This window comes from Maylandia zebra, linkage group LG9 (genome assembly GCF_041146795.1).
Source record: "Maylandia zebra isolate NMK-2024a linkage group LG9, Mzebra_GT3a, whole genome shotgun sequence".
Lineage (NCBI taxonomy): Eukaryota > Metazoa > Chordata > Actinopteri > Cichliformes > Cichlidae > Maylandia > Maylandia zebra.
Window position 1 is genome coordinate 37,688,448 of NC_135175.1, and position 26,061 is coordinate 37,714,508.

A 26,061-nucleotide genomic window follows, 5' to 3' on the forward strand; every position below is an offset into this window, starting at 1 on the left:
AGTGCTTCGGAAAGCTTCATTTGGCCATCACTAACGTTAACCATTCCAACAAGAAAGTATTGAAAACACGAGCTCCGCACTAACTGTATTTCTAGTTTAACCATCCCACGCCGACTGCTGCTCCACTGCTCTCTTAAGTAGAGCCCCTTGATTAGGCAGATCAGCAACAGGTGAGTTATTATCACAGGTGTGGCTGGCTCCAAGGCAGGGACTCTCCAGACCTGGTGGGGCAGCAAAACTGACACAACAACACACAGGGAAACGAGGAACGAGGAGCAGATCACACCACAACCATAAACGATTAAGAAAGACAAATAAAACTCATAATATTCTCAAAAAAATACTCAAAAAAGAACACATGATCCCTGGGTCACAGAGCCAGGCCCATGACAAATGGATTGCATTCATATAGCGCTTTATGAGACCCTCAAAGCGCTTTAAAATTCCACTTTATAATTCTCCTCTGGCCATCACCAGTAGGTGTTAGGTGAAGTGTCTTGCCCAAGGACACAACGACCGAGAGTGTCCCAGCCGGGGCTCGAACCGGCCACCTTCTGATTACAAGGCGAACTGCGAACTCTTGAGCCACGATCACCCTAAATAGCAATAATAATAATAATTATTTGATTTAAAAAAAATTTATAAGAATCATTTTATATATTTTTCCATAGCATTACATTTGAATTTAACAGTTCAATCTTTCAAATAACAGACAAATATTTGTGAAATTATGATGCATTTGTGAATGTATTTTAACATACAAATAATATGCATATGTACAGACAAATACATTTAAAAAACAAGAAAGTTATGTTTTATTACATTTACAGTGATTTTACGTTAATTTACATTTGAAATTTAAAATCACAGTCTATTTATGTGAATTTGATGATATTCTGGAAGAACAGTACAAAACTGTAAAATACACAGTTAAATACTTTTATATTACAATTTTCTTTTACAGTGTAGTTAAGGCCTGGATCCAACTATTGATATGTGCTAGTTAGAATTATTACGCTCTTGATTTTCTCTGGCTGTCTCTTTTCTGCTCTGTCCTCCTAACACATCATCCTTCGTGGAACATTAAGATTCATATGTGGGTCACAGCCAGGAGGACAGAGGTGATGTAGAGACAAGGTAGAGGACTCTCTTACTTTTGTTAACAATAAATTAACATTTAACTCATTTGTAGGAATGCAATCACATTCAGCTGTTACATGTAGGTGGAACTAGACTCTTTGCATTTAGTTTCACATGGTTGTTTTGGAAATGACCTGATTATGGAGTTTGGTGTCAGAGAGTGTGCAGCAGACTGACAGGAGCAGCTGTGTGTGTGTGTGTGCGCATTCTTCCTTAAATAGACTTCCTTCCTTTTCTCAAGCTTGATGTCCGTCTCTCTGTCAGTGCCAGATAAACAGCCGCTTGTTTATGCCATGATTTTGCCAATAGGCATTGATCCTTCTGCTCTGCGTTGCTGAAACATGTCCAGATGTGAGGTAGGATATCAAAGTGTCTGTAATGGGTTTTTTCTTCAAGTATTGTGTCATTTCTCATTATTACACATAATCTATGGACATCTGTGGTTTGATTTCTTTGCATGTGAGGATTGGATGGGTTGTTACCAACATCAGGTGATAATTTCATGTCAGCAGCACCTTCAGAAATATATTTACTTAGAAAATTGGTGACACGTGCAATGCGATCTTGCCCACTGTGTGTGGATTTTAAATCTGTTTCTAACCTACAGGAGGCAAGAAATGCAACTGACTGGTCCCAGAGACGAGAGTGGACATTTAAGAAACTTCTGAACAGCAGAAAAACATCTGGACAGACACTGGAAAAACAGCTGTCTTCAACCTTGATCACATCTGTTGATCTGAGGCCTGTTAGGAAAAAAAGATACCTGAACATCACATCACAACATCTGTATTGTAGAAATTAATTTGAAACATTAGAACAACACCTAGACAAGAGGTTCTGGCCTCTGAACACAATCACATGTAATATCTGTCCCACAGCAGAGAAACATGTGGTTTCATCACCACACAGCTGGTTGAGTTTTTGAAAACTAATCAGCTGTGTTCTCTGAACTCTGTGAACAAGGAACGTGGGAGATGGGAGGAATAGTGTGTACAGAAGAGATGAAGGAGGAGAAGAGGAGGAGCGAAGGGAGGGAAGACAGTTTGACATCAGCAGACAGAATACGAAGATTCACCGTCAAACAGTTTGGATACAATGTTCTGAGCCTGGCTCGCCGAGGTCTGAAGGTATGACAGCAACACCTGCTTTTAGGTACAAATGGCCACTGCTGCCATCTCTGTGGTTTCAATTAATAATGTACAAGCACACATCCTGGTGTCTACACTTGTACATTCAGAGTTTAGCCCTATGAGATCCAAGATCCAAGTGTTATCTCAGATGCAGGTTGAAGCTCCATCATCAGCCTGCACTGTGATCAACACCTCTTTCATCCTTCTGGGAACGCAGTCAATTATTCAGATATGATCTGATCAGATATGACAGCATCTGGTTCCTCATGCCAGCCTTAATCAATCTTCACTTATTTAAACTCCTTTGTTTGCTTTCCAACTCTTGCTGTCTATGAGCAAGTGCAAATCCACTTAGGATTGTTTTCTTTGAATCACTGCAGAGATTTTAGTTTCAAATATGAAGCGCCTTGAGGTAACTTTTGCTGTGATTTGGCACTATATAAATAAAACTGAATTGAATTGAATACCACTGGTAACACAGAACCAATTGAAACCTCACCCACTAACTATAGTTTTGAATACTGCGCAACACGTGATGAGATCCCTGTTATATACACTCAGGTCAAAAGGTTTAGAAGTTTTTTTTTATTAGAAATTATACATTTTAATATCTCTTTGCACTCTGAAATTAAAGCATAGTACAAACAAGCAGTTGCAGTTAAAAAAGAAATCATGAACTTGTTACACCCCCACCTGGGGGGAACCCAGAGGCAACCAAAAAAAAACCTCAAAACGAATAACGGCCCCACTCCCTGCTCCCAAGGAAAGATCAACGCTGCCAAGGGTTTGTGGTTTTACAACAATCAAATATTTTATTAAAGGTAGCAAGCGTCAGGGTGGTCCCAATATATAGCCATCCCCATTCAGTCTTCAACCAACGGTCGCCTCCACCTTGAGCTTCCATTAGCACAAACAGCAGAGAGATGAGGGTATGGTACCACAGTGTGGTCCAACACTGCTTTTATGCAGACAGAGGGGGCTGTAAGTAATCCAGAACCACCTGTAGGAGTTAGTAGCACCAGCTTTCATCGCCTGATCAACCTCCATTACTGCAGAACAGCTTTAAACTGTTAACCCATGTTGTGTTCCCTGAAAAAGGCCTTTTTTTGGATAATTCTGAAATGCACGTTATTTTTCAGTTTTGGGTAATCTTACCTTTGTTTAACCTCTGAGAGTTCACCACTTACCTTTGTACAATTTCAGCTTTTCATTGGATTGAATGACTTGAACTGGACAAAAGTTCGGCTGTTCTAAAACTTTTGACTGGCAGTGTGTAAACATATTTTAACTGTAGATTTGTTTCATAAGACACTGACCCAAGTTTAAATATTTAACTTCTTTTTAACTTCTTCATCTGTCAGAATGAACACTGGCACATTTGTGAACAAGCATTAGATCAGTGCCAGCGTGACATTTATCAGTGACTTTTCACACAGTAATCACACCATGTGATGAAACGATGGGCATTTTCTCCTCACACAGTACAGCACAGTATGTTTTGGGCTCGTGTTAATAAATACTGATGACTTTAAAACAATGAAAATATGAGCTGGCTTCAACAGGAGAGGACATTTTGTTACGGTATGGAGGAGGACTCAAGCGCAGGACTCCGGTTCTGATGCTCACGGGAAGGGTTTATTTACAAGTCACCAGGTGTATATGCAAGAATGTGCGGGGGGGGGGGTGTTATATTGTTATATACAGCGGAGTGGGGGGAGAAGGGGTCTCCAGGGAAGTCCAAGGGAAAGGACGCGTTCTTCAGAATATCCACTCACACGATCACAGGCTCACACTCCGACACTGCCACACGGGAATCACACGGGGGAAAAATCCAGGAAGCTCTGTGGACAGGGAGACAGGGTTAAGAACGACGCACAGAGGGAAACACTCTTAACTAAACTTGCTGTAGCTTGACTTCACTAACGCGTGGTAGACATCGATCCAGTGACGAACAGCAGTCACCTCCTGGCTTAAATGCTGCTCCCCTTAATGAGACCCAGGTGTCTCATCTCCCGAGGGCGTGAACCCACAGTGAGTTCCGCCCCGGCGAGAGAGAAGAGGAAGAGAGGGAGAGAAACAGAGAGGGCTGATCAGCGTGCAGCTGATTCGCCTGGCCGTGACAGTACCCCCCCGACGGGAGCCTCCCGGCGACCCCCAGGCTTGTCAGGGTGAGCCGCATGGAACGCCCGCACCATACCCCGATCCAAGAGGGCCGCCCGCGGGATCCAAGAACGCTCCTCCATCCCGTAGCCCTCCCAATCCACGAGATACTGCAGACCGCGCCCCCGGCGCCGGACATCCATGATCCTCGAAACGGTGAAAGCCGGGTGGCCATCAATGACCCAGGCGGGTGGAGGGGATCCGGAAGGAGGGCACAGAGGACTAGAGAGACACGGCTTCACCTACGACACGTGGAAGGCGTTATGGATCTTCATATTCCGGGGCAGTTTAAGGCGGACAGAGACAGGGTCAATCACAGAGTCGACTTCAAAGGGACCGATGAAAGTGGGAGACAGTTTCTTGGATTCAGACCTGAGTGGGATGAATCTGGTAGACAGCCAAACCTTTTGTCCAGGTGTGTAGGTGGGAGCAGGGGTCCGGTGGCGATCCGCCAGGCGCTTATTGCGTTCCACCGTGCGGAGAAGGGAGGCCCGAGTCGCTCTCCAGGCGCGCCGACACCTCCGAAGATGCTGTTGGACAGAGGGAACAAAGTGCTCACCCTCGACGGCTGGGAAGAGTGGCGGTTGATAGCCCAAGGACGCCTCGAAAGGGGACACACTGGTGGCAGAGGAGGTAAGGCTGTTATGAGCATACTCAATCCATGACAGTTGCTCGCTCCAAGTTGACTGGTTAGTGGAGACCAGGCACCGGAGAGCTGCTTCGAGCGCCTGGTTAGCACGCTCCGTTTGGCCATTTGTCTGTGGGTGGAAACCAGAGGAGAGACTGACCTGAGCTCCGAGGGCACTGCAGAACTCCTTCCAGACACGTGACGTGAACTGCGGTCCTCTGTCTGACACAATGTCCGTGGGGATTCCATGGAGGCGAAACACGTGGTCAGCTAGCAGCCGGGCGGTCTCTAGAGCAGTGGGGAGCTTAGGGAGGGCGACAAAATGAGCAGCTTTGGAGAAGCGGTCCACAATGGTGAGAATAACAGAGTTACCTGACGAGACGGGCAGACCAGTGATAAAGTCAACAGCGATGTGCGACCAAGGGCGACTCGGAGTCAGCAGAGGGTGAAGGAGGCCAGAGGGTGGTTGATGGACGCTCTTGTTTTGAGCGCAGGTCGAGCATGCGGAAATGTACTCGCGGACGTCTTTGGCAAGGGAAGGCCACCAGGCGAAATGTTGGAGGAAGGTAATAGTGCGGTGGACCCCCGGGTGGCAGGTGAATCTGGCAGTATGAGCCCAATGTAACACTCGTGACCTTACTGAGGAGGGGACAAAGAGCAACCCTGGAGGTCCCGTTCCAGGGTCTGGTTCTGTCCGCTGAGCCTCTCGAATAGCCGACTCGATCTCCCAGGTCAGGGCCCCGATTACACAGGTGGGCGGTAGAATGGGAGAGTCCCGAGTTGCGTCTTCGGAGGCGGCGAATTGGCGTGAGAGGGCGTCTGGCTTGACATTACGGGAACCAGGTCTGTAAGTGATTGTAAACTGGAATCTAGTAAAAAACAGGGCCCACCTGGCTTGCGTGGCGTTGAGGCGTTTTGCCGATCGAATGTACTCCAGGTTCTTGTGATCGGTCCAGACCACAAATGGCTGGGCAGCGCCCTCTAGCCAATGGCGCCACTCCTCCAGGGCTAGCTTGATGGCTAGTAGCTCTCGATCTCCCACATCATAGTTGCTCTCTGCAGAGGTGAGACGGCGTGAAAAGTAGGCACAGGGATGCAGCTTACCTCCTTGCTGCTGGGAAAGCACCGCCCCCACTCCAGCGTCCGAGGCGTCCACCTCCACAATGAACTGCCGGTCGAGATCGGGTTGGACGAGAATGGGCGCCGAGGCAAAGTGGTCCTTCAGATGGGCAAATGCTCGTTGAGCCAGCTCATCCCAGCAGAAGGGAACCTTGGGAGAAGTAAGACGGGTCAGAGGCAGGGCCAGTTTACTGTAGTTGCGAACGAAGCGCCGATACATGTTCGCGAACCCCAGAAAGCTTTGAAGCTGTCTACGGTTGGAAGGGGTTGGCCAGGCGACAACGGCTTGAACCTTTGCGGGATCAGTCTTGAGGTTACCCCGATCGATGACATGGCCCAGGAAGGAAACAGTTGAGACATGAAACTCACACTTCTCCCCTTTAACAAAGAGACGATTTTCGAGGAGACGCTGAAGGACTTGCCTGACATGGCGTTTGTGGTCGGCGACAGATCGGCAGTGTTGGGAAGGTTACTTTTAAAATGTATTCCATTACAGAATACAGAATACATGCCCCAAAATGTATTCTGTAACGTATTCCATTACATTACTCAATGACAGTAACGTATTCTGAATACTTTGGATTACTTAATATATTATCATGCTTTTTACAACAACGTGAATGTCCTATTGCTGTGTGATTTATTACTATTACTGAAGGTCCGCGGCTCCGAACTGTAGTAAAGGGACCTCTGACTAATACGGCGGGGTCCCTGTCGGCTCGTAGCCGAAAAATAGCTTTACTTTGTTGTCTGGGTCAACTTTTCTCGCGAGAGACAGAGAGAGGCGTTGAAAGGCTGCTCCAACGGAACTTATTGTTTTCGGAGGAAAACACGAACACGGTGTACAGTCGAGTCTTAATAGCTTACTTACAACTGGGCTCGTCAGGCACTCTTCTTGGCTGCAGTGGTTATTATTATATTTACATGCTTCCAGCTCCCGTTTTTGCTCGGTGACAGCTCGTACTTTTCCACTCCCCTTTTTCTCCCTCCTCGCGCTCACAGACCCATAACGTGTATGGCAGTCCATTCTCCCTGCAACACGGACTACACTGCCCATAAAATCCATAAAATCCATAAAATTCTTTAGAGCTATGCTTGTAGCATTCTGCCTGTTAGCTTAGCACAGCAACAACAACAACGAAAAGGCGCTCTCTCACCCAGGAAACACAGTCGCAGAGAGAGAGAGAGAGCGTCGCCCTGTAACCATGGCAACCGTAACGCTGCCGCCTGGAACAACAGAACGTAGCTGTCAAACAAAACCCAAACAGTCCTGACCCGCGACAATATGAAACAGGAAAGTACCGCAGTGTAATCCATTTAATTCAACAAAGTAACTGTATTCTGAATACCACCTTTTTAAACGGTAACTGTAACGGAATACAGTTACTCATAGTTTGTATTTTAAATACGTAACGGCGGTACATGTATTCCGTTACTCCCCAACACTGCAGATCGGGAGAAGATGAGGATGTCATCCAAGTAAATGAAAACGAAATGGTCGATGAAATCTCGGAGCACATCATTCACGAGAGCCTGAAACACAGCTGGAGCATTGGTGAGACCGAAAGGCATCACAAGATATTCGAAATGGCCCAGGTGAGTATTGAAAGCAGTCTTCCACTCGTCTCCCTCCCTAATCCTCACCAGATGGTAGGCGTTGCGCAGGTCCAACTTTGTGAAGATGGTGGCACCCTGGAGAAGCTCGAACGCGGAACTCAGCAGAGGGAGGGGATACTTGTTTTTAACTGTGATGGCGTTGAGGCCGCGATAGTCAATAGAGGGCCGTAAACTTTTATCTTTCTTGGTGACAAAAAAGAAACCAGCGGCAACAGGTGAGGACGAGGGGCGAATGAGACCAGGGGCAAATGACTCATTGATGTAGTTTTCCATGCTTTCCCGCTCCGGTCGAGACAGGCTATACAACCTACTGGTCGGGAGCGGCGCGCCTGGGAGGAAGTCAATCCCACAATCGTACGGCCGGTGAGGGGGAAGGGAGCGTGCCTTATCTTTACCAAACACTTGCGCCAGGTCGTGATAAACAGACGGTATGGAGGACAGATCAGGCGGTTTTGAAATAGTTTTATTGGGTGGTAGGCTCATGGCGGGGGTGGCGGCTTTTAAACAGGACATGTGACACTCCTTCCCCCACCCCGAAATACTTTCTTTCCTCCAATCAATCACAGGGTTATGTTGACATAGCCAGGGATAGCCCAAGACTAGTGGTGTGAATGGGGCTTTAAAGACGTACAACTGTATGGTTTCAACATGATTGCCAGAAAGAGACAGGGAAATCGGTTCTGTGACATGAGTAATGTCTGGAAGACGCTGGCCACTAAGGGCTGTGACTTTGAGTGAATGAGACAGAGGCTCCGTGCTAAAACCTAATTTTAGCGCCAGCGAGGAATCAATAAAATTCTGTTCTGCCCAGGAATCGATCAGAGCGTCGAGAGAATGAGTCTTGAGACGAACCGTTTGCTTAGCCGCAATCATGAGACGAGGAGGAGACTGAGAACAGGTGACCTCGCCCACCCGTACACTCCTCGCTACTGGCGGGCGCTGTCTTTTGGCCGCGCCTGGCAATCCATGGCAATATGGCCCTTGCGGCCACAATAAAAGCACTCACCAGCTCTCCAGCGACGATACCGCTCCTCGGACGACAGTCTGGAGCGGCCCAGTTGCATGGGCTGTTCACTTTCTTCCATGCTGTCCGATGAGTGACTGCCGCTAGGCGTGCCCCCACCTGACGTCTCCATGCGCCCCGGGGGCCTCTGGGAAATGTAGTTTCCGGTTCCCCGACGCGCCCGTAGGTGCTCATCCAGCTTCACACATAGTGTAATCACATCAGACAGGGTCTTAGGAACATCTCTCATCAACAACTCTCTCTTTAACTCATTACAAATATTATTCAAGAGAGTACTTACAGTGGGGCAAAAAAGTATTTAGTCAGCCACCGATTGTGCAAGTTCCCCCACCTAAAATGATGACAGAGGTCAGTAATTTGCACCAGAGGTACACTTCAACTGTGAGAAACAGAATGTGAAAAAAAAAAATCCATGAATTCACATGGTAGGATTTGTAAAGAATTTATTCGTAAATCAGGGTGGAAAATAAGTATTTGGTCAATAACAAAAATACAACTCAATACTTTGTAACATAACCTTTGTTGGCAATAACAGAGGTCAAACGTTTACTATAGGTCTTTACCAGGTTTGCACACACAGTAGCTGGTATTTTGGCCCATTCCTCCATGCAGATCTTCTCGAGAGCAGTGATGTTTTGGGGCTGTCGCCGAGCAACACGGACTTTCAACTCCCGCCACAGATTTTCTATGGGGTTGAGGTCTGGAGACTGGCTAGGCCACTCCAGGACTTTCAAATGCTTCTTACGGAGCCACTCCTTTGTTGCCCGGGCGGTGTGTTTTGGATCATTGTCATGTTGGAAGACCCAGCCTCGTTTCATCTTCAAAGTTCTCACTGATGGAAGGAGGTTTTGGCTCAAAATCTCACGATACATGGCCCCATTCATTCTGTCCTTAACACGGATCAGTCGTCCTGTCCCCTTGGCAGAAAAACAGCCCCATAGCATGATGTTTCCACCCCCATGCTTCACAGTAGGTATGGTGTTCTTGGGATGCAACTCAGTATTCTTCTTCCTCCAAACACGACGAGTTGAGTTTATACCAGAAAGTTCTACTTTGGTTTCATCTGACCACATGACATTCTCCCAATCCTCTGCTGTATCATCCATGTGCTCTCTGGCAAACTTCAGACGGGCCTGGACATGCACTGGCTTCAGCAGCGGAACACGTCTGGCACTGCGGGATTTGATTCCCTGCCGTTGTAGTGTGTTACTGATGGTGACCTTTGTTACTTTGGTCCCAGCTCTCTGCAGGTCATTCACCAGGTCCCCCCGTGTGGTTCTGGGATCTTTGCTCACCGTTCTCATGATCATTTTGACCCCACGGGATGAGATCTTGCGTGGAGCCCCAGATCGAGGGAGATTATCAGTGGTCTTGTATGTCTTCCATTTTCTGATGATTGCTCCCACAGTTGATTTTTTCACACCAAGCTGCTTGCCTATTGTAGATTCACTCTTCCCAGTCTGGTGCAGGTCTACAATACTTTTCCTGGTGTCCTTCGAAAGCTCTTTGGTCTTGGCCATGGCGGAGTTTGGAGTCTGACTGTTTGAGGCTGTGGACAGGTGTCTTTTATACAGATGATGAGTTCAAACAGGTGCCATTCATACAGGTGTTACGATTCGGTGTTGTCAGTGTTTTGTTTTTCGGTGACTGTCATGTATTTCCTGTTTTACTTTGAAAGTCTGTGTTATCTTAGTGTGTTCAGTTTACATTTTCCCTGTCTCGTCAGTTCTAATTTGCCCCAGCTGTGTTTCCCTCCTGTGGTCCATTTCCTGATTGCTCCCTCTATGTATTTAAACCCTGTGTTTCAGTGTGTCATGGTCGCGATCTCCCCCGTGTTGTAAATAGTTTGGTGTTTTGTTGTAAATAAATAGTCTGTTGTAAATAGTTGTGAATGGGTGTTAATACTTTCGTCATGGGATATTTTCGTTTTGGGATTTTGGTGGAGAGCCTTCGTGGTTTTATTTCCCTTATCTTTGTTTTTCTACGTTGCACCCCGGTTGCCTAGGCCGGGGTGTAACATATGGGGGCTCGTCCGGGATCGCTGGAGGGTCCGAAGGAGGGACAGCTTCGGCCTTCTGTCTTCGCTGGAGGGTCCGAGGACCGCTTCAGCCTTCATCCGCCTTCGCTGGAGGATCCGAGGGACCGCTCCAGCCTTCTGCAGCTGGTGGGCTGCGTGTCCGTGTGTGCAGCTGGTGGGCTGCGTGTCCGTGTGTGCAGCTAGTGAGCTGCTCGTCTGTCTTCGCTGGAGGTTCCGAGGGACCGCTCCAGCCTTCTGCAGCTGGTGGGCTGCGTGTCCGTGTGTGCAGCTGGTGGGCTGCGTGTCCGTGTGTGCAGCTGGTGGGCTGCGTGTCCGTGTGTGCAGCTGGTGGGCTGCTCATCCGCCTTCGCTGGAGCGTCCGAGGGACCGCTCCAGCCTTCATCCGCCTCTGCTGGAGGGTCCGGGGGACCGCACCAGCCTTCGTCGTCTGCTGGAGGGTCCGTGGGACCGCTCCAGCCTCCATCAGCTTCGTCTGCCTTCATCCGCCTTCGCTGGGGGGAGGGTCCGTGGGACCGCCCCAGCCATTGTCGTCGCTGGAGGGTCCGTGGGACCGCTCCAGCCTTCATCCGCCTTCGCTGGAGGGTCCGAGGGACCGCTCCAGCCTTCGTCGTCTGCTGGAGGGTCAGTGGGACCGCTCCAGCCTCCATCAGCTTCGTCTGCCTTCGTTTCAGCCTTCGTTTGTCTGAATCAAACTTTTCACTTGGGGTTACATGTTTGATTTTTGGGTAGGGGGAAATGTTACGATTCGGTGTTGTCAGTGTTTTGTTTTTCCGTGACTGTCATGTATTTCCTGTTTTACTTTGAAAGTCTGTGTTATCTTAGTGTGTTCAGTTTACATTTTCCCTGTCTCGTCAGTTCTAATTTGCCCCAGCTGTGTTTCCCTCCTGTGGTCCATTTCCTGATTGCTCCCTCTATGTATTTAAACCCTGTGTTTCAGTGTGTCATGGTCGCGATCTCCCCCGTGTTGTAAATAGTTTGGTGTTTTGTTGTAAATAAATAGTCTGTTGTAAATAGTTGTGAATGGGTGTTAATACTTTCGTCATGGGATATTTTCGTTTTGGGATTTTGGTGGAGAGCCTTCGTGGTTTTATTTCCCTTATCTTTGTTTTTCTACGTTGCACCCCGGTTGCCTAGGCCGGGGTGTAACACAGGTAACGAGTGGGGGACAGAAAAGCTTCTTACAGAAGACGTTACAGGTCTGTGAGAGCCAGAGATTTTCCATGTTTGAGGTGACCAAATACTTATTTTCCACCCTGATTTACGAATAAATTCTTTACAAATCCTACCATGTGAATTCATGGATTTTTTTTTCACATTCTGTCTCTCACAGTTGAAGTGTACCTCTGGTGCAAATTACTGACCTCTGTCATCATTTTAGGTGGGGGAACTTGCACAATTGGTGGCTGACTAAATACTTTTTTGCCCCACTGTATCAATGCCGACTGCCCCCAGCCAGTTTCTTCGGCCAAGGTCCAGAATTCGACCGAAAAATCCGCCATACACCGCCTCTCCTGCTTCAAATTTAACAGTCTGTGGGCAGCCGCCTCCGCTCCGGTGCCTCTTTCAAAAACACTTTTAAATTTGGTGAGGAAGTCCTCGTAAGAAATGTCTGGGGCTGTTCTTACAACAGCTTGCGCCCATTTTAATGCCGGCCCACGTAACAATTGAACCATAAAGGCGATTTTGGCCCCATCTGTCTCATATGTTCTTCGTAACTGACGGAATTGTAGGGTGATCTGAGTCAAAAATCCACCACATTTATTGAACTCACCCGAGAAAGGCTCCGGCGCTGGTAACGATCTCTCTGGAGGTTCTGTGGAAGCCGGCGTGGGGGAAACAGGCGGAGCGGCTGCAGATGGATTTGGAGCCGATAGCTCAGGAGAAACAGACGGAGGGGGTGAGGGTGGGCTTACCGACGGTAGACGTTGAGCGAGGGCTTGAGTGAGTGCGGCCAGTTGTTGATTTATGTGCCGAAGCATGTGCTCGTGGCGTTCCAGAATTGCCTCCGGGGTGAGGACGGGTTGCTGGGTGGGATTTGAGTCCGCTGAGTCCATGATGGCTGGATCGTTATTGTTACGGTTTGGAGGAGGACTCAAGCGCAGGACTCCGGTTCTGATGCTCACAAGAAGGGTTTATTTACAAGTCACCAGGTGTATATACAAGAATGTGCGGGGGGGGGGGGGGGTGTTATATACAGCGGAGTGGGGGGAGAAGGGGTCTCCAGGGAAGTCCAAGGGAAAGGACGCGTTCTTCAGAATATCCACTCACACGATCACAGGCTCACACTCCGACACTGCCACACGGGAATCACACGGGGGAAAAATCCAGGAAGCTCTGTGGACAGGGAGACAGGGTTAAGAACGACGCACAGAGGGAAACACTCTTAACTAAACTTGCTGTAGCTTGACTTCACTAACGCGTGGTAGACATCGATCCAGCGATGAACAGCAGTCACCTCCTGGCTTAAATGCTGCTCCCCTTAATGAGACCCAGGTGTCTCATCTCCCGAGGGCGTGAACCCACAGTGAGTTCCGCCCCGGCGAGAGAGAAGAGGAAGAGAGGGAGAGAAACAGAGAGGACTGATCAGCGTGCAGCTGATCCGCCTGGCCGTGACACATTTAGGCCATATTATTGGTAACTGGTTGAAATATTAATTATTATTTTAAATGATTAAGCTGTTTTATCGAGCAACATTTAGGAGCATTCAAACATCAGGCTTTCCACATGTCAGCTGCATTTTCTGTCTTTTGTGATGTAAAAAAATTAAATATGTACACTAAAGAACAGTGCTGTGAGAACTTTTCCAGCTGTGTGGTGAATTCTGAGTGGAAAGCAGCAGCTTCCTTTTCTGTTTCACTCTACAGGAGGTTCCAGATGAACTGTGGGAGTTGTTGGAGTTGGACAAGCTGAATTTGTCTCTCAACAGCCTGACTGTTCTTCCTTCTCAGCTGGCTCTGCTGTCTAACCTGGTGGTCCTCAATCTGTGGGGTAACCAGGTAAACACACCTGATACCTGACATTCCTCCTCCACTGAACCATTTTAGTTTTAACATATGACATCGCAGGAGTTTGTCAGGATTCATTCAAAGACTGACTCCCACATGGTTACAGAATAATTCAAACGTTTGATGCTAAAATTTTTATAAACCAGATGTTTATTTTATGGTAGAACATATGAGGATGGAAATGAAAGCAAATACAAAGTTACACAAGAAAACACTCATGTAACACGACACACACATAGATATTTATCCCTCATGTTGATCAACAGTAACCCTTTATTGTACAAAAAAAACTAAGGAAACACTCATGAACCCTGTTAAACCGTTTAATGCGGTGATTTTAAAAACAGCTCTTCCATGAAATTATATCATCTTATTAGAGAACAGGTGTTGCAGGGGAGAGGACAGACATACTATTCCACAAACACTAGATCCTACATTTCCCATGATGGACCATGAGAGTCTCTTGCTGAAGCCTGATAAACATCCAAGTCTTTTATTCAGTAATAGGAGGTGTTATCCAGGTGTTTTCACGAGCTCACCAGTGAGAGCATATTGATGTTCATGTGTTTAATTTAAAGTAAAAGTCATGTAATGTACCTATGAGTGAGGTACTGACCTCCTTCAATCCCTCCTTCTGCCTCCTCCTCCTGTGCAGCTGCTCAGTGTCCTGGATAAATAAAAGTTCTAATCCCCACTGAAATCTACCAGGATCCAGTTTCTGCCTCCACCCTCCTTCAACCTTCAGCAGCATAATGAGCCCTGAGTAGTGCCAGCATGCATGGCAGGCTGTTTCTGTCATATGCTGTTAGCCTTGCTTAACCTGTGAGCTAAACCTGTTTGTGAAATGTTTTGTAAACAGGAAATTTTCAGCCCTCAACACTTGATAAAGTCTCTTATTCAGAGTTTTATTTTCCCTGTGTCACGGTCTGCGAGGGCAGACCGTGAGGAGGGTGTTTGGAGGACCCAGGTGCGGACACAGACGAAGGAGGCAAAACGTTTACTGAACTTAAAGTGAGCCTTTATTAGGGCCGGTAAACAGTAAAGCAAAAAGAACCAAACATAAACTATGGCAATGACCTAAACAAAGGGCCTAAACTGGGAAACAACTAAAGACTAAGAAAAACTAAGACTGACTTGGACTGTAACTAAGAGGTACGCACATGACATGAAAAAGCAAAAGACAGTCTTCTGGACTGGTACATGAAAGGCTATGAGAACATGACAGGAGCAGATTACTATGAACATGACCAGAACAGAGACTGAAAAACTATGACTCATGACGTGTAGCTAGAATGACAGGAATGTTAACAGACAACACGACACTGACACGAAGACACACTGGGCTTAAAAACACTGAGGAAGTCATCAAGGAATTAGAGACAGAAGGGGAACACAGCTGGGAGGAATAAGACCTAATGAGACAGGGGGAACAAAGCTAGAAACACTGACATAAGACAGGAACATGAACCTTCAGAGTAAAACAGGAAACAAGACACCACTAAACAAAGACGCAGACACGACACTGAGAGACAGACTAGACACTGAACTAAACCTGCAATAAGCATGAGAACACAAAACCTACGGACTAATCCCTAAACAAGAATAACTGAAACATAGAGTCATAATCATCATTATCATCATAATAAGAAAAGAATCCAAAATGCAAAAACACACCAAAACATAACAACTCAAAATACTGGGTCAAACTGACCCAGAACCGTGACACCCTGTGTCTATAATTATTCTATATTTCAATCTGGATTTCAGGGCACTTTGTGAAGAGTTTAATTCTAACATCTTTCACTTTATTTCCTGGAATGGCTTCTCTTATATCTGTTTCCTTATATTTATGGTAAGATGCTTGTTCCTGGTGTTATTTGTGTGTTGTGTGTGTGCAGCTGAGCAATTTGCCACCAGAGATCGGTCAGCTGAGGAAACTCCGAGTTTTATTTGCCTACAGAAACAGACTTAAAGAGGTTCCTGAAGAGCTGGGCGCCTGCACACAGCTGGAGGTACTGCTGAAAATTCTTCAGCTTCTCACTTTAGTGCTACTGACATTGCTACTGTGATCACTGCTCCTGAAAACAGCTCTTTAAAATGTTGTGCAGGTTTTATTTTAGCAGGTAAATATGCTTGACGTTTTCATGCATGCTCATTCATCCAGGTAAATAAATCTCCAAAAGTTGATTCTGTTCATCTGGACGAAGCGTTTTCAGTGGGAGAAACGTTTCGTCACTTGATGCACTTTATGCACTAAGATGCACTAAATAGTTTGGGTTCAGATGGTGTTTGTGGGGTGTGGTTTCTGTTCAGCAACTGGAGGAAAGGTTGGCCACATTTATAGTGTGGCTGATACAAAAAGCTCCTCATGTTTTGCTCTGGTTGCTACAGTTGTCTGTAGTTTTCTTTGTTGCCTGCAAATACTCAGTAGTGCATAATTTTCAACCAGAAATGGGGAACGTTTGCCTTCAAAATAAAAGTTGTTTGTCAGAACTGCAGCCACTATATTTAAAAAAGGGGTAACTTTTACTTAGAAGGGGACCCTATTTTCCATTTTGTGTCTGTTCCACGATTGGTTGAAGAATACCTGGACAGTATTTGCGGACAAGTCTCTCATTTCCATTTAAATTGTGGGTATTATGCAGATATTTTTGCCAAACATGTGGGGAATACTCATTTTCCCTCACAACAGATGATTGCCATAGAATAGTTTCTAGGTCTGTGTGACTTGGGTCTCATTCACTTGATCCTGGATTGTCACACATCCAAAATGACGGAGAAGCGGTTTGTAGATGCATACACAGGGGACACATCATCAGTGATGTTTCCTGAGGTCATGAAGTGAGGACCCATCCTTTTGATCCAAATCTACCTGCAGGCTCTTTCTGCGGCTTCAGTGGCAGAAGTGATGGCCTACCACTTTGTTTGTTCTCAAGCTGCTCCACTGGCACTGATTTACATGTTCTTGGTACTTTAGAGAGGTCTATAGTGTCTTGCTAGGGTCTTGCTAATGACCTACCAATTTTATTGAGGTGCGTTGCAGCAGGGACACGTGGAAAAGTTTCAGGATACTGGCTCTCGAGGACTGGAGTTCATCTCCTATGGTCAAGAGTTTAACTGAGGCTTCTCTCCAGCCCTAACAAAGGAGATTTTCCTTTGGCTGCAGATCTGCACTGAAAATGCATTTACCACACACTTCAGCAACTGGTCCTGGCATTGGCCGGAGGCAGTGGCCCTCCTAAAAGGCTTTTTAGGATATTCTCCTTTGGGCATAGAAGACATGTTGGTGCTCACTCTTGTCACAGATGTGCAGATTTGCTGGACTGGGTAGCACATCATATGCAGCTTGGCACATGAAATGAATGTGCTGAAGTGCCAGCTATCATCTCAGCTTCTTGCTCTTTCTCATTTTGTCCATGCCACTCTGCTCCTGCATGCTTACCATCCTGCTGGTCCTGAACTCCTCCTGACCTAGATGGTTTCGTCCTTAATAAGGAAGAAAGGAAATTAAAAACAAAACAAACCCAATATGTCCGAAACCATGGCATAAACAGAAACAATGCCACTGAATACAAAAGAATAAAGAGACCTTTAGGAAACAACAGAACAGATGATTGTCAGTTAAAGGTCCTTAACTATCATACACTATACACTATATTTTCCAGCAAGTCTTTTCCCTTAAAATAGCACAAAGTTTGCTTTGCTTTTGGTTTGGAGCTAAACAGTGCAACACAAGATTTTGGATACACCTAAAAATAAGACAACGGTATTTTTGATCCACTTATTCTGAGGTTTACTGGATTTGCAGTGGAAAACAGGAGTAATATATGTGGTTATCTAAACCACCTGTTCTAGGTGCTGAGTTTAGCCAACAACCAGCTGTCATCGCTGCCGGCTTCTCTCTCTAATCTGACCCAATTGAGGAAGCTCAACCTCAGTCACAACCTCATCACTCACATCCCGGGCTGTGTCTACAACATGAAGGCTCTGGTATGTTCATGTGGGGCTAATATCACAAATTCGAAATACTGTGTATGTTTACGTGTGCTAAACTCTGGAATAAGTAGTCTGGTTATTCAGTACAACTACCTGTAGAAGATTCAGAGAGGATTAGCTAATATGTTTAAAATCCCCAGGTGTTCCTTCACTTGGCCTTTAACCGTCTAGAGAACCTGGCAGAGAACATTCAGGCTCTGGTGGAGCTCAGAATTCTCATTGTGGAGGGAAACAGCATCCACTCATTGCCCAAGGCCCTCTGCTGCCTCACCAGGTAACCAAATCCACGTAACTCCGCCCCACTGGAGTGGCGTGTGTGTATCACATTTGTATTTGATTTGATTTCAGGTTGGAGTTACTGAATCTCGACTTTAACGACATCAAGGATGTTCCACAGGTAAACAGCTCCACTGGTGAAGGATGATGATGATGATGACACTAATCATTTTGATAGTAATGGTCATCGATATCTTCAGAGATGATGGTGATTATGATATTGATGACAACTGGTGCCCTGGCATCTCCAGTACAGGGCTCCAATCCAGGCTTCACATTAAAGCTTTGTGATCACCCTGCCTGTCTTTAAACCTGCTAACAGATGCTAACAGAAATTATCAATGAAAATTAGTTCAACACTTTCACCATTAATTTATTCTAACTCTAGTTTATTTCACCCTGCCCTGTGCGCATTTCCCTAGAACTGTATGAAGCATGGCTACGTGAAAGGTGAGCTCACAGGCAGTCTTTCTCAGAAAAAGGAAAAAGACTCTCTGCATGTTGTGTCAAGTTTTTGGTCCACTCTACTTCAACAGCAAAAGCTTTCAAGCGTGTCTCTATTAGAGATGGGCCGATCCGATATTACATCGGTATCCGTCCGATATTACGTATTGGTATCGGTCCGATACTGACCTAAATTACTGGATCGGATATTGGAGAGAAACAAAAAATGTAATCTGAACCATTAAATATCAAAAAAGCACCTCACAAAACTTGCGACATGCCGTAACTCAGCTCATAACCATAGCACGTCGGAGCAGTATGCGTAACGTGATAGAGCAGCTGTGGCGTGTGAGACCTGTCAGTGGTCTGGTTGAGTATTTGGAGTCTCGCTACCAAACATGTAAACAAACATGTAAAGCATTCCCACCTTAAGCTTATCAACCGATATATGGAGCGACTGCCTCTCATTCTCTCTCGCTCTCCTGCTGCTACTTCAATCATGAAACTGATCAATGATCAGCTGATCGGCTTTTCTGTCGAGTCCGTCTCTCTTCTTTGTTTTTGGCCCACTTTGCACCAGAAAGGGGAAACCAGCATTTGAACAACAGCAGCACGTTTAAGCTTGATAAGCTGTTGATAGAATTTATTTAATATTACTTTCTCCACCAGGATCTTTTTCTACGTAGATGACAGCTGGTAACTGTGCAGGGGCGGGTCTAGCAAGGTTTAGCCAGATGGATAGGTAGGGCATTAACAGGGAAAGGGGGGCACAAAGACATACTTTCCTTTCTTATTCTCATTTAAAATGTCTAGCTTTTATTAAATAATTATCTGACTCTTACACCCAAAGTTTTAATCTGATGTAAAATGAATAGAAGTCCATTACTGTATATAGTAACTGTTAAGTCTAATATACCCTATTAAGCTATAGTACTTTTTCCTTTGGGAAGGTACCATCTGTGCAGTCTGCAATTCTGTTGAAGAAAGATGTTGAATCTATTTAATTATTGTAGAAAAATAATTGATTTCTGTGCATTTTTTTTTTTACACGTGCATTAAATTAAAGTTGATTACATCAATTAAGCATCACGAGGCTGAGGGTGGGGGGTAGTTCCCTATATTTTTTTGCTAGGAGTTTGCAACCCTATTAGTTAGGTTGTTTAATATTTCTGCTAAGTACTCTTTAAAATACCAGAATAGGGAGGATGGTGCAGGTTTAAGTTTATTGAGTTGATCAGTGTTGCTGGACTATGAAATATTTTGGGTGCAGTGTATTTTTTGCATACAGGTATAACAGAATGGCTTTAGTGTTTTGTTTTTTAAACTTGAGTATTGTCAGGGTTTCTGGGTCGTTGACCCAGTATTTTCAGTTCATGCCCACTGTTTATCCTCTGTACGTTCCACTTCCTGTTTTGTGTTACGTTACTCTGTGTGCATTATGTTCTAGTTCTTATTCCATGCATCGTTAGTTCAGTTGTGTTCAGCTGCTCACTCACCTGTCACCTATCAGTCATTGTTCAGCCAGTGTATTTAAGTCCTCAGTTCTCTCCGGGTCGGCGTTGTGTCATTAATGTTGTCACTGCTGTCTATGCACCTTGTTTGCCTTCCAAGTCCAGATCAGTCAACCGTTCAGCCAGCCAGCCAGCCCCTGTTTTCGTCATTCCTCCCTCACAATAAACACCCTGCATCTTCACCGTGACTCCTGCATTTGAGTCCTTCTCTCCACATCCACTCAGCAACCCCTAACAAGTATGAACTTATACAAAATGCAGCAAGATATTAAAAAAACAGTTTTATTGATTAAAAAAAACACTATATTGGATTCATATCAGTATCGGAAGATATCCAAATTTATGATATCGGTATCGGACATAAAAAAGTGGTATCATGCCATCTCTAGTCTGTATACATATCCGCATTCACACAACAGCATTTCTCACGCTAACGCTTAATTCTCACATGTATTTCAAGTTCAATGCCATGAAAAACGTATTTGCTCCGTTCTTTATTTCCCCACCTTTTTAAGGACACACTGACGTGTTTATTTAAACAAATGTTAATATTAGACAAAGGTAACCTGAATAAATGCAAGATGCAGATTTTTAAATGGACGTATTCATGGCACTGCTAACACTGCGCAGCTATTTCTTTCCAATATTAAACCTGGACCCTAACACCATGTAAAGGGTTAGGTATAATGAAGCATAAGATGTATGTCTATCTGTCTCTCCATAACCTTCAGTCTCTTTCACAATTCTGTGATAATATTACTAATAATGGTGATAGTGGTGCTGGAAGCATGGTGATGACTTCGATGATACTGGTGATGATAATGATAATAGTGATGACTTTATTGGTGATAAACACAATGGTTACTTTCAGGAGATGCACCAGCTGTCCCGGCTGGAGAAGCTTGCTTGCCATCCTCTGGATAAAGGACTTCACATTGTCCACAACCCGCTGCTAAAACCAGTGAAGGAGGTGCTGGAGGGCGGGCTCGGTGCACTTTTTAACTACCTGAGAGCAGGGTAGCTTGTAACAACATAAGAAATGGATTTAGAACTTTTTCAATACATTTTAACTACTTAAAGTGTTGAATAGGGAGCAGGAGTTTTTAAACTACATTAGAGCTGCAGAATGGACTTATAGCCACCCCAGTGATTTGTGCGAGGCGGGGCTTTTGTTGTTCTTAAACAACCTGTGGGCTTGGAACAGGGGCAGGTGACTGAGATGACTGAGCATGTGTCCAAATGGATGTATGTAGACTAGTAAAATTTTTCTTAAAGAGAAGTAACTTTGAATCCCTGAAGAGGTTCACACATGACTGCCAGCACTGATAAGTGGACTGGACAGTATGGTCCAGCACCTATTAACCCTCCGACCAGTTTCCCCAGGAAACAGGCTCAGCCCAGTCAGTCCTCATGTTCTGATCTTACATCATCAAACAAGATCCAGATGAATACGATCAGCTAGTGGTTCTTATCCCTGTGCTTAGGACTCATTCACTGACACTTCCTGTCATATTTCTGCTCATCTGAATTTATTGAACTGGATATTTCTTTTAACTGTATTGATTATGCAGAACTTGGCACTGCATTTACCCCTTTTATAGCTCTTCCAAAGACCTTTAGATAATACTGACATCATATGTTAACCCTCTGCTCAGGTTCTAACTAGTCTCCTTACTCAGTGAGATAGAGTTCAACTGTCACAGTTGACCAATATATGGACTGGTTATATTTAAGTAAATCTATACCTGCATAACCACATATGCATGTGACATTTCTACAAGTTCAGAAAAACAAAGTAGAAGATTGTTTTAGTTTCTTGTTATCTCACATTTCTACTATGGAGGACCACAAGAGCCGCGCGCATTGAAATAAAGAATTCTGTGCTTAAATAATGAATTGTAGAACAAAATCTGCATTTGTAAATTCATTTTTGAATTCCAATTTAATAAACTGATTTTTAAAATGCTTTTTAAGTCTTCATTTCAAAAACATTTTCAAATTCCACTTTGATAAACTTCATTTCAAAAATCTTTTTCGAATTGCACTTTAATAAACTGCATTTCAAAATCCATTTCCCTGTTCGCTCAGGGATTAACATGTGGATTAGCAGTTGGATTAACAACTTCATTTTAAAAATCCTGCTGCTATTCAAATTAGCCACACTGTGGGATGTAAGGAACTCTCTGATTGGTTGGACAGATGTTGGCTGCCTGCCAGCCTGGATTTTTCTAGCTCATAGCTTTGCCCTGCTGAGAAGCCTGTGTGCTTGTACAAAGGCCGTTCAGCCTCGGGATTTACATTCGGCTCGACACGGATATGTGAAGGATGAAGGGACCCTGCAGCGAAACAGAGAGCCCAACCTCTGACTGAGTGCCTGTTTAGGCAGTCTGACCACCTGTGAAGGTAACGTGCTAACATGGCTAACGCTAGCATCACCGCATCCCCGTTATTTTAAGGTCATCTTAGCTTATGAAAATTTTACGTCGCAGCTGTACGAGCTAGCTACGTGTTTTGTAAGCTGCTGTGCTCTTCACAAATAAAGCTGGAAGCAGGTCAGACTATTAGAACCAGCACTGAGCCCTGTTACATTCATACAGTGTTAGAGCAACGGCTGCAGCCTACAGCCTTTAAACTAGGATTAAAATGCTGACAGTAAACTCGTCAGTCCAGATGTTACCACATTATTTTGTGATACTTAAGAGTTAAAACAACTGAGACAGGCTGATTAAAATAACAGCTGTCAGTTCTCTCATTCAATATATCAAGACTGGAGATCACACTACTGATTTCAGTTCATTTAATATGTGAGTGCACAGATTAATTCTCAACTGGACATAAATGATGATCAAAGGTTGTATATATGATGAGTTCATCCAATCCCAGCCTCTAAACACAGTGCGCTGAATCTTAGCTTTGAATGTCCAGTATATTCTAATCAGTGAAATGTAAGCATTCACTGAACTTACAGTATCTCAAATCACTTTTATTGTCACATCACATGTGCAGGTACATTGGTACAGCACATGCGAGTGAAATTCTTGTGTGCGAGCTTCACAAGCAACAGAGTTGTGCAAAATACAATAACATTAACAGGCAAAATATACGAATGGCTAAATCTGAAACTAATAAATATATGTACAATATATAATAGTATATGCAAAAAAAAATTTCTGGATGTGTATACTAAATGTTTTTCTACGTGTGTGTGTGTGTGTGTGTGTGTGTGTGTGTGTGTATACACATTTTTACAAATTAGAGTCAACAATAAATAAAATAAAATAAAATATACAGAGTGAGACATGTGCAAAACAGTGGCATTACTGTACAGTATGGAGTGCATAATGTTGAAGTTCCAGTAGTGAAGCTGAGGTGTCTATGACGTGTTCAGCAGTCTGATGGCCTGGTGGAAGAAGCTGTCTCTCAGTCTGCTGGTACGGGACCGGATGCTGCAGAACCTCCTTCCTGATGGAAGCAGTCTGAACAGTTTATGGCTGGGGTGACTGGAGTCCTTGATGATCCTCCCCGCTTTCCTCAGGCAGCGCTTCCTGTAGATGTCTTGGAGGGAGGGAAGCTCACCTCCAATTATCCGTTCAGAGCACCGCACTACTCGCTGGAGAGCTTTGCGGTTGTAGGCGGTGCTGTTGCCGTACCAGGTGGTGATGCATCCAGTGAGGATGCTCTCAATGGCACAGTGATAGAAGGTCCTGAGGATGCGGGGGTTCATGCCGAATCTTTTCAGTCTCCTGAGAAAGAAGAGGCGCTGCTGCGCCTTCTTCACTGTTTTGTTTGTGTGTACTGACCACGTAAGATCCTCAGCCAGATGTACACCAAGGAACCGGAAGCTGCTCACTCTCTCCACAGCAGCGCCGTTGATGGTGATGGGGGTGTGTACTTCTCTGCACCTCCGGAAGTCCACTATCAACTCCTTTGTCTTTGCGACGTTGAGGGTGAGATGGTTGTCTTGACACCAGTGGGTCAGGGCGCTGACCTCCTCCCTGTAAGCTGTCTCATCACCGTTGGTGATAAGACCCACCACTGTAGTGTCGTCCGCAAACTTCACAATGATGTTGGAGTTGTTAGTGGCTAGTCGTAGGTGTAGAGTGAGTACAGGAGAGGGCTCAGTACACATCCCTGTGGAGCACCAGTGTTCAGTGTGATGGGGGATGAGGTGATGCTGCCCAGTCTGACCACCTGGCGTCTGTCAGACAGGAAGCTAAGGATCCAGCTGCAGAGGGAGCTGCTCAGTCCTAGATCCTGCAGTTTCCTGTCCAGCTTTGAGGGAACGATGGTATTGAATGCTGAGCTGTAATCTACAAACAGCATTCTCACATACGTGTCTCTCTTCTCCAGGTGTGACAGGGCAGTATGTAGTGTCAGGGCTATGGCATCATCAGTGGACCTGTTGTGGCGGTATGCGAACTGTAGAGGGCCCAGTGAGTCGGGTAGTGCAGAGCAGATGAAGTCCCTGACCAGCTTCTCGAAGCATTTGCTTACGATGGGGGTCAGGGCTACAGGTCGCCAGTCGTTCAATGAGGAGATGGTGGAGGATTTGGGTACAGGGACGACGGTGGCCATTTTGAAGCAGGCTGGGACTACAGACAGAGAGAGGGAAAGGTTGAAGATGTGTGTGAACACTCCAGCCAGCTGAGCCTGAGGACTTGAGGACGTGGCCGGGAATCCCGTCCGGACCAGTAGCTTTGCGTGCGTTCACCTTCCTGAAGCACTTCCGCACATCCTCCTCAGACACAGTGTGCGCACTGACGTCATCCGCGGTGCGCACACTGTCCGGTCTCATGGTGTTCGCTGTGTCGAATCTAACGTAGAATACGTTTAGATCCTCACACAGAGAGGCCGTGGTCTGCGGTGTGCTGGTTTTCCCTCTAAAGTCTGCGATCGTGTTTAGTCCCTGCCACATACTCCGAGGGTTGTCAAACTGTTGCTCCACCCTGTCCCTGTACTCACGTTTGGCTGCTTTGATCGTCTTCCGGAGTTGGTAATGTGCGTGTTTGTAGTCCGATGTGTGGCACATGTGTGGTAAAGATACAGATAATGAAATTTAATTATTGATGCAATATACATCATGAGAAACAAAAGCTGAAATTGATTCAGTTTAGTACTTTTCTCTGTATGCTCTGTGATTATAAAGGCCTTAAATTCTGTGATATATATACTGTAAATGATTTTCACACAGGTCTTAAAGTACTTAAATCACTGCTGATAGTCTGGTTGTTTATATTTTCACGTTTTTGTGTCTGTAGAGCTGTTTGATGACGGTTTGGACTCCTCCACTCTCTTGAAGGCTTTCCTTACTTCATGCTCGGAGATGACGAGCACGTTTCCGGTGTTGGCAGTATCTTCCTGTCTGCAGCCGTTAGCGCCGCTAGCACTAGCATCGTTGGAGTCCTTAGCTGCAGCCTCGAAGCGAGCATAGAAAGTGTTCAGCTCGTCTGCCAGAGTCACGGCCGCGTTCGTCATACCGGTTGTTGGTGCTTTATAGTCCGTTATTGTCCTTAGTCCCCGCCACAGGCTCCTAGAGTCACTCTGTTGGAGTTGTGACTCTAGTTTCCTCCCGTAGCGCTGCTTCGCCTCTTTCACCGCCTTCCGCACATCATATGACGCTGTTTTTTTTTTTTTTTGTTTTTTTTGCCTGTCCCGTTTGGCTCTTTTGCCATCAGAATTGTTGTCTAAAGGCAAAGAAAGATGCCCAACAGATTTACTTTACCAAACTGACCATCCCAGCCTTGCCGTAATGGTCCATTTGATTCACCTTTTATTGTTTATTTTATTTTCACTTACTGAATACGGGACAGACTTGACTGGGGGAAAGAAGGGGAGAAAGAAAGAGGGAAAGAGAAACAGCTGAGAAGAGGGACAGGGGAGAAGGGCAAAAGACAAAAACCATCAGAACGGGCAGAAAAAAAAATGCATCTATCAATCACCTGGATCACCTGCTGAGAAAGAAAAAAGAAAACA

At 45.4% G+C, this 26,061-nt stretch overlaps 2 protein-coding genes across 4 annotated transcripts in view; both read left to right on the plus strand.

Annotated features, from left to right (window-relative positions):
- The first annotated feature begins 1,393 nt into the window (after positions 1–1,393).
- Positions 1,394–21,364, plus strand: LOC101475527 (uncharacterized). Its single transcript, XM_004570736.5, has 8 exons — positions 1,394–1,496; positions 1,748–2,267; positions 13,721–13,852; positions 15,760–15,873; positions 17,717–17,851; positions 17,998–18,131; positions 18,206–18,254; positions 20,960–21,364. Exons 2-8 carry the CDS (start codon positions 2,115–2,117, stop codon positions 21,107–21,109), a joined length of 867 nt encoding a protein of 288 aa, XP_004570793.1. The 5' UTR covers positions 1,394–1,496; positions 1,748–2,114; the 3' UTR covers positions 21,110–21,364.
- A 969-nt stretch (positions 21,365–22,333) lies between these two features.
- LOC105940442 (protein NLRC3) overlaps positions 22,334–26,061 on the plus strand; it is a 38,596-nt gene continuing 34,868 nt past the window's right edge. For 2 of the 3 annotated variants that reach the window (XM_024803720.2, XM_024803721.2), the window contains exon 1: positions 22,335–22,491. The gene's annotated coding sequence lies outside the window, so the exon portion shown is untranslated. Of the gene's footprint in view, positions 22,492–26,061 lie in introns of all 3 variants that reach the window. The other variant, XR_003024540.2, reaches the window with a different exon arrangement.

Coding starts and splice junctions, on each gene's coding strand:
- LOC101475527 (XM_004570736.5), top strand. CDS start 2,115: ATGGGAGGAATAGTGTGTACAGAAGAGATGAAGGAGGAGAAGAGGAGG. Junction 18,132..18,205: donor GCCCTCTGCTGCCTCACCAG/GTAACCAAATCC, acceptor ATTTGATTTCAG/GTTGGAGTTACTGAATCTCG. Junction 18,255..20,959: donor ACATCAAGGATGTTCCACAG/GTAAACAGCTCC, acceptor GGTTACTTTCAG/GAGATGCACCAGCTGTCCCG.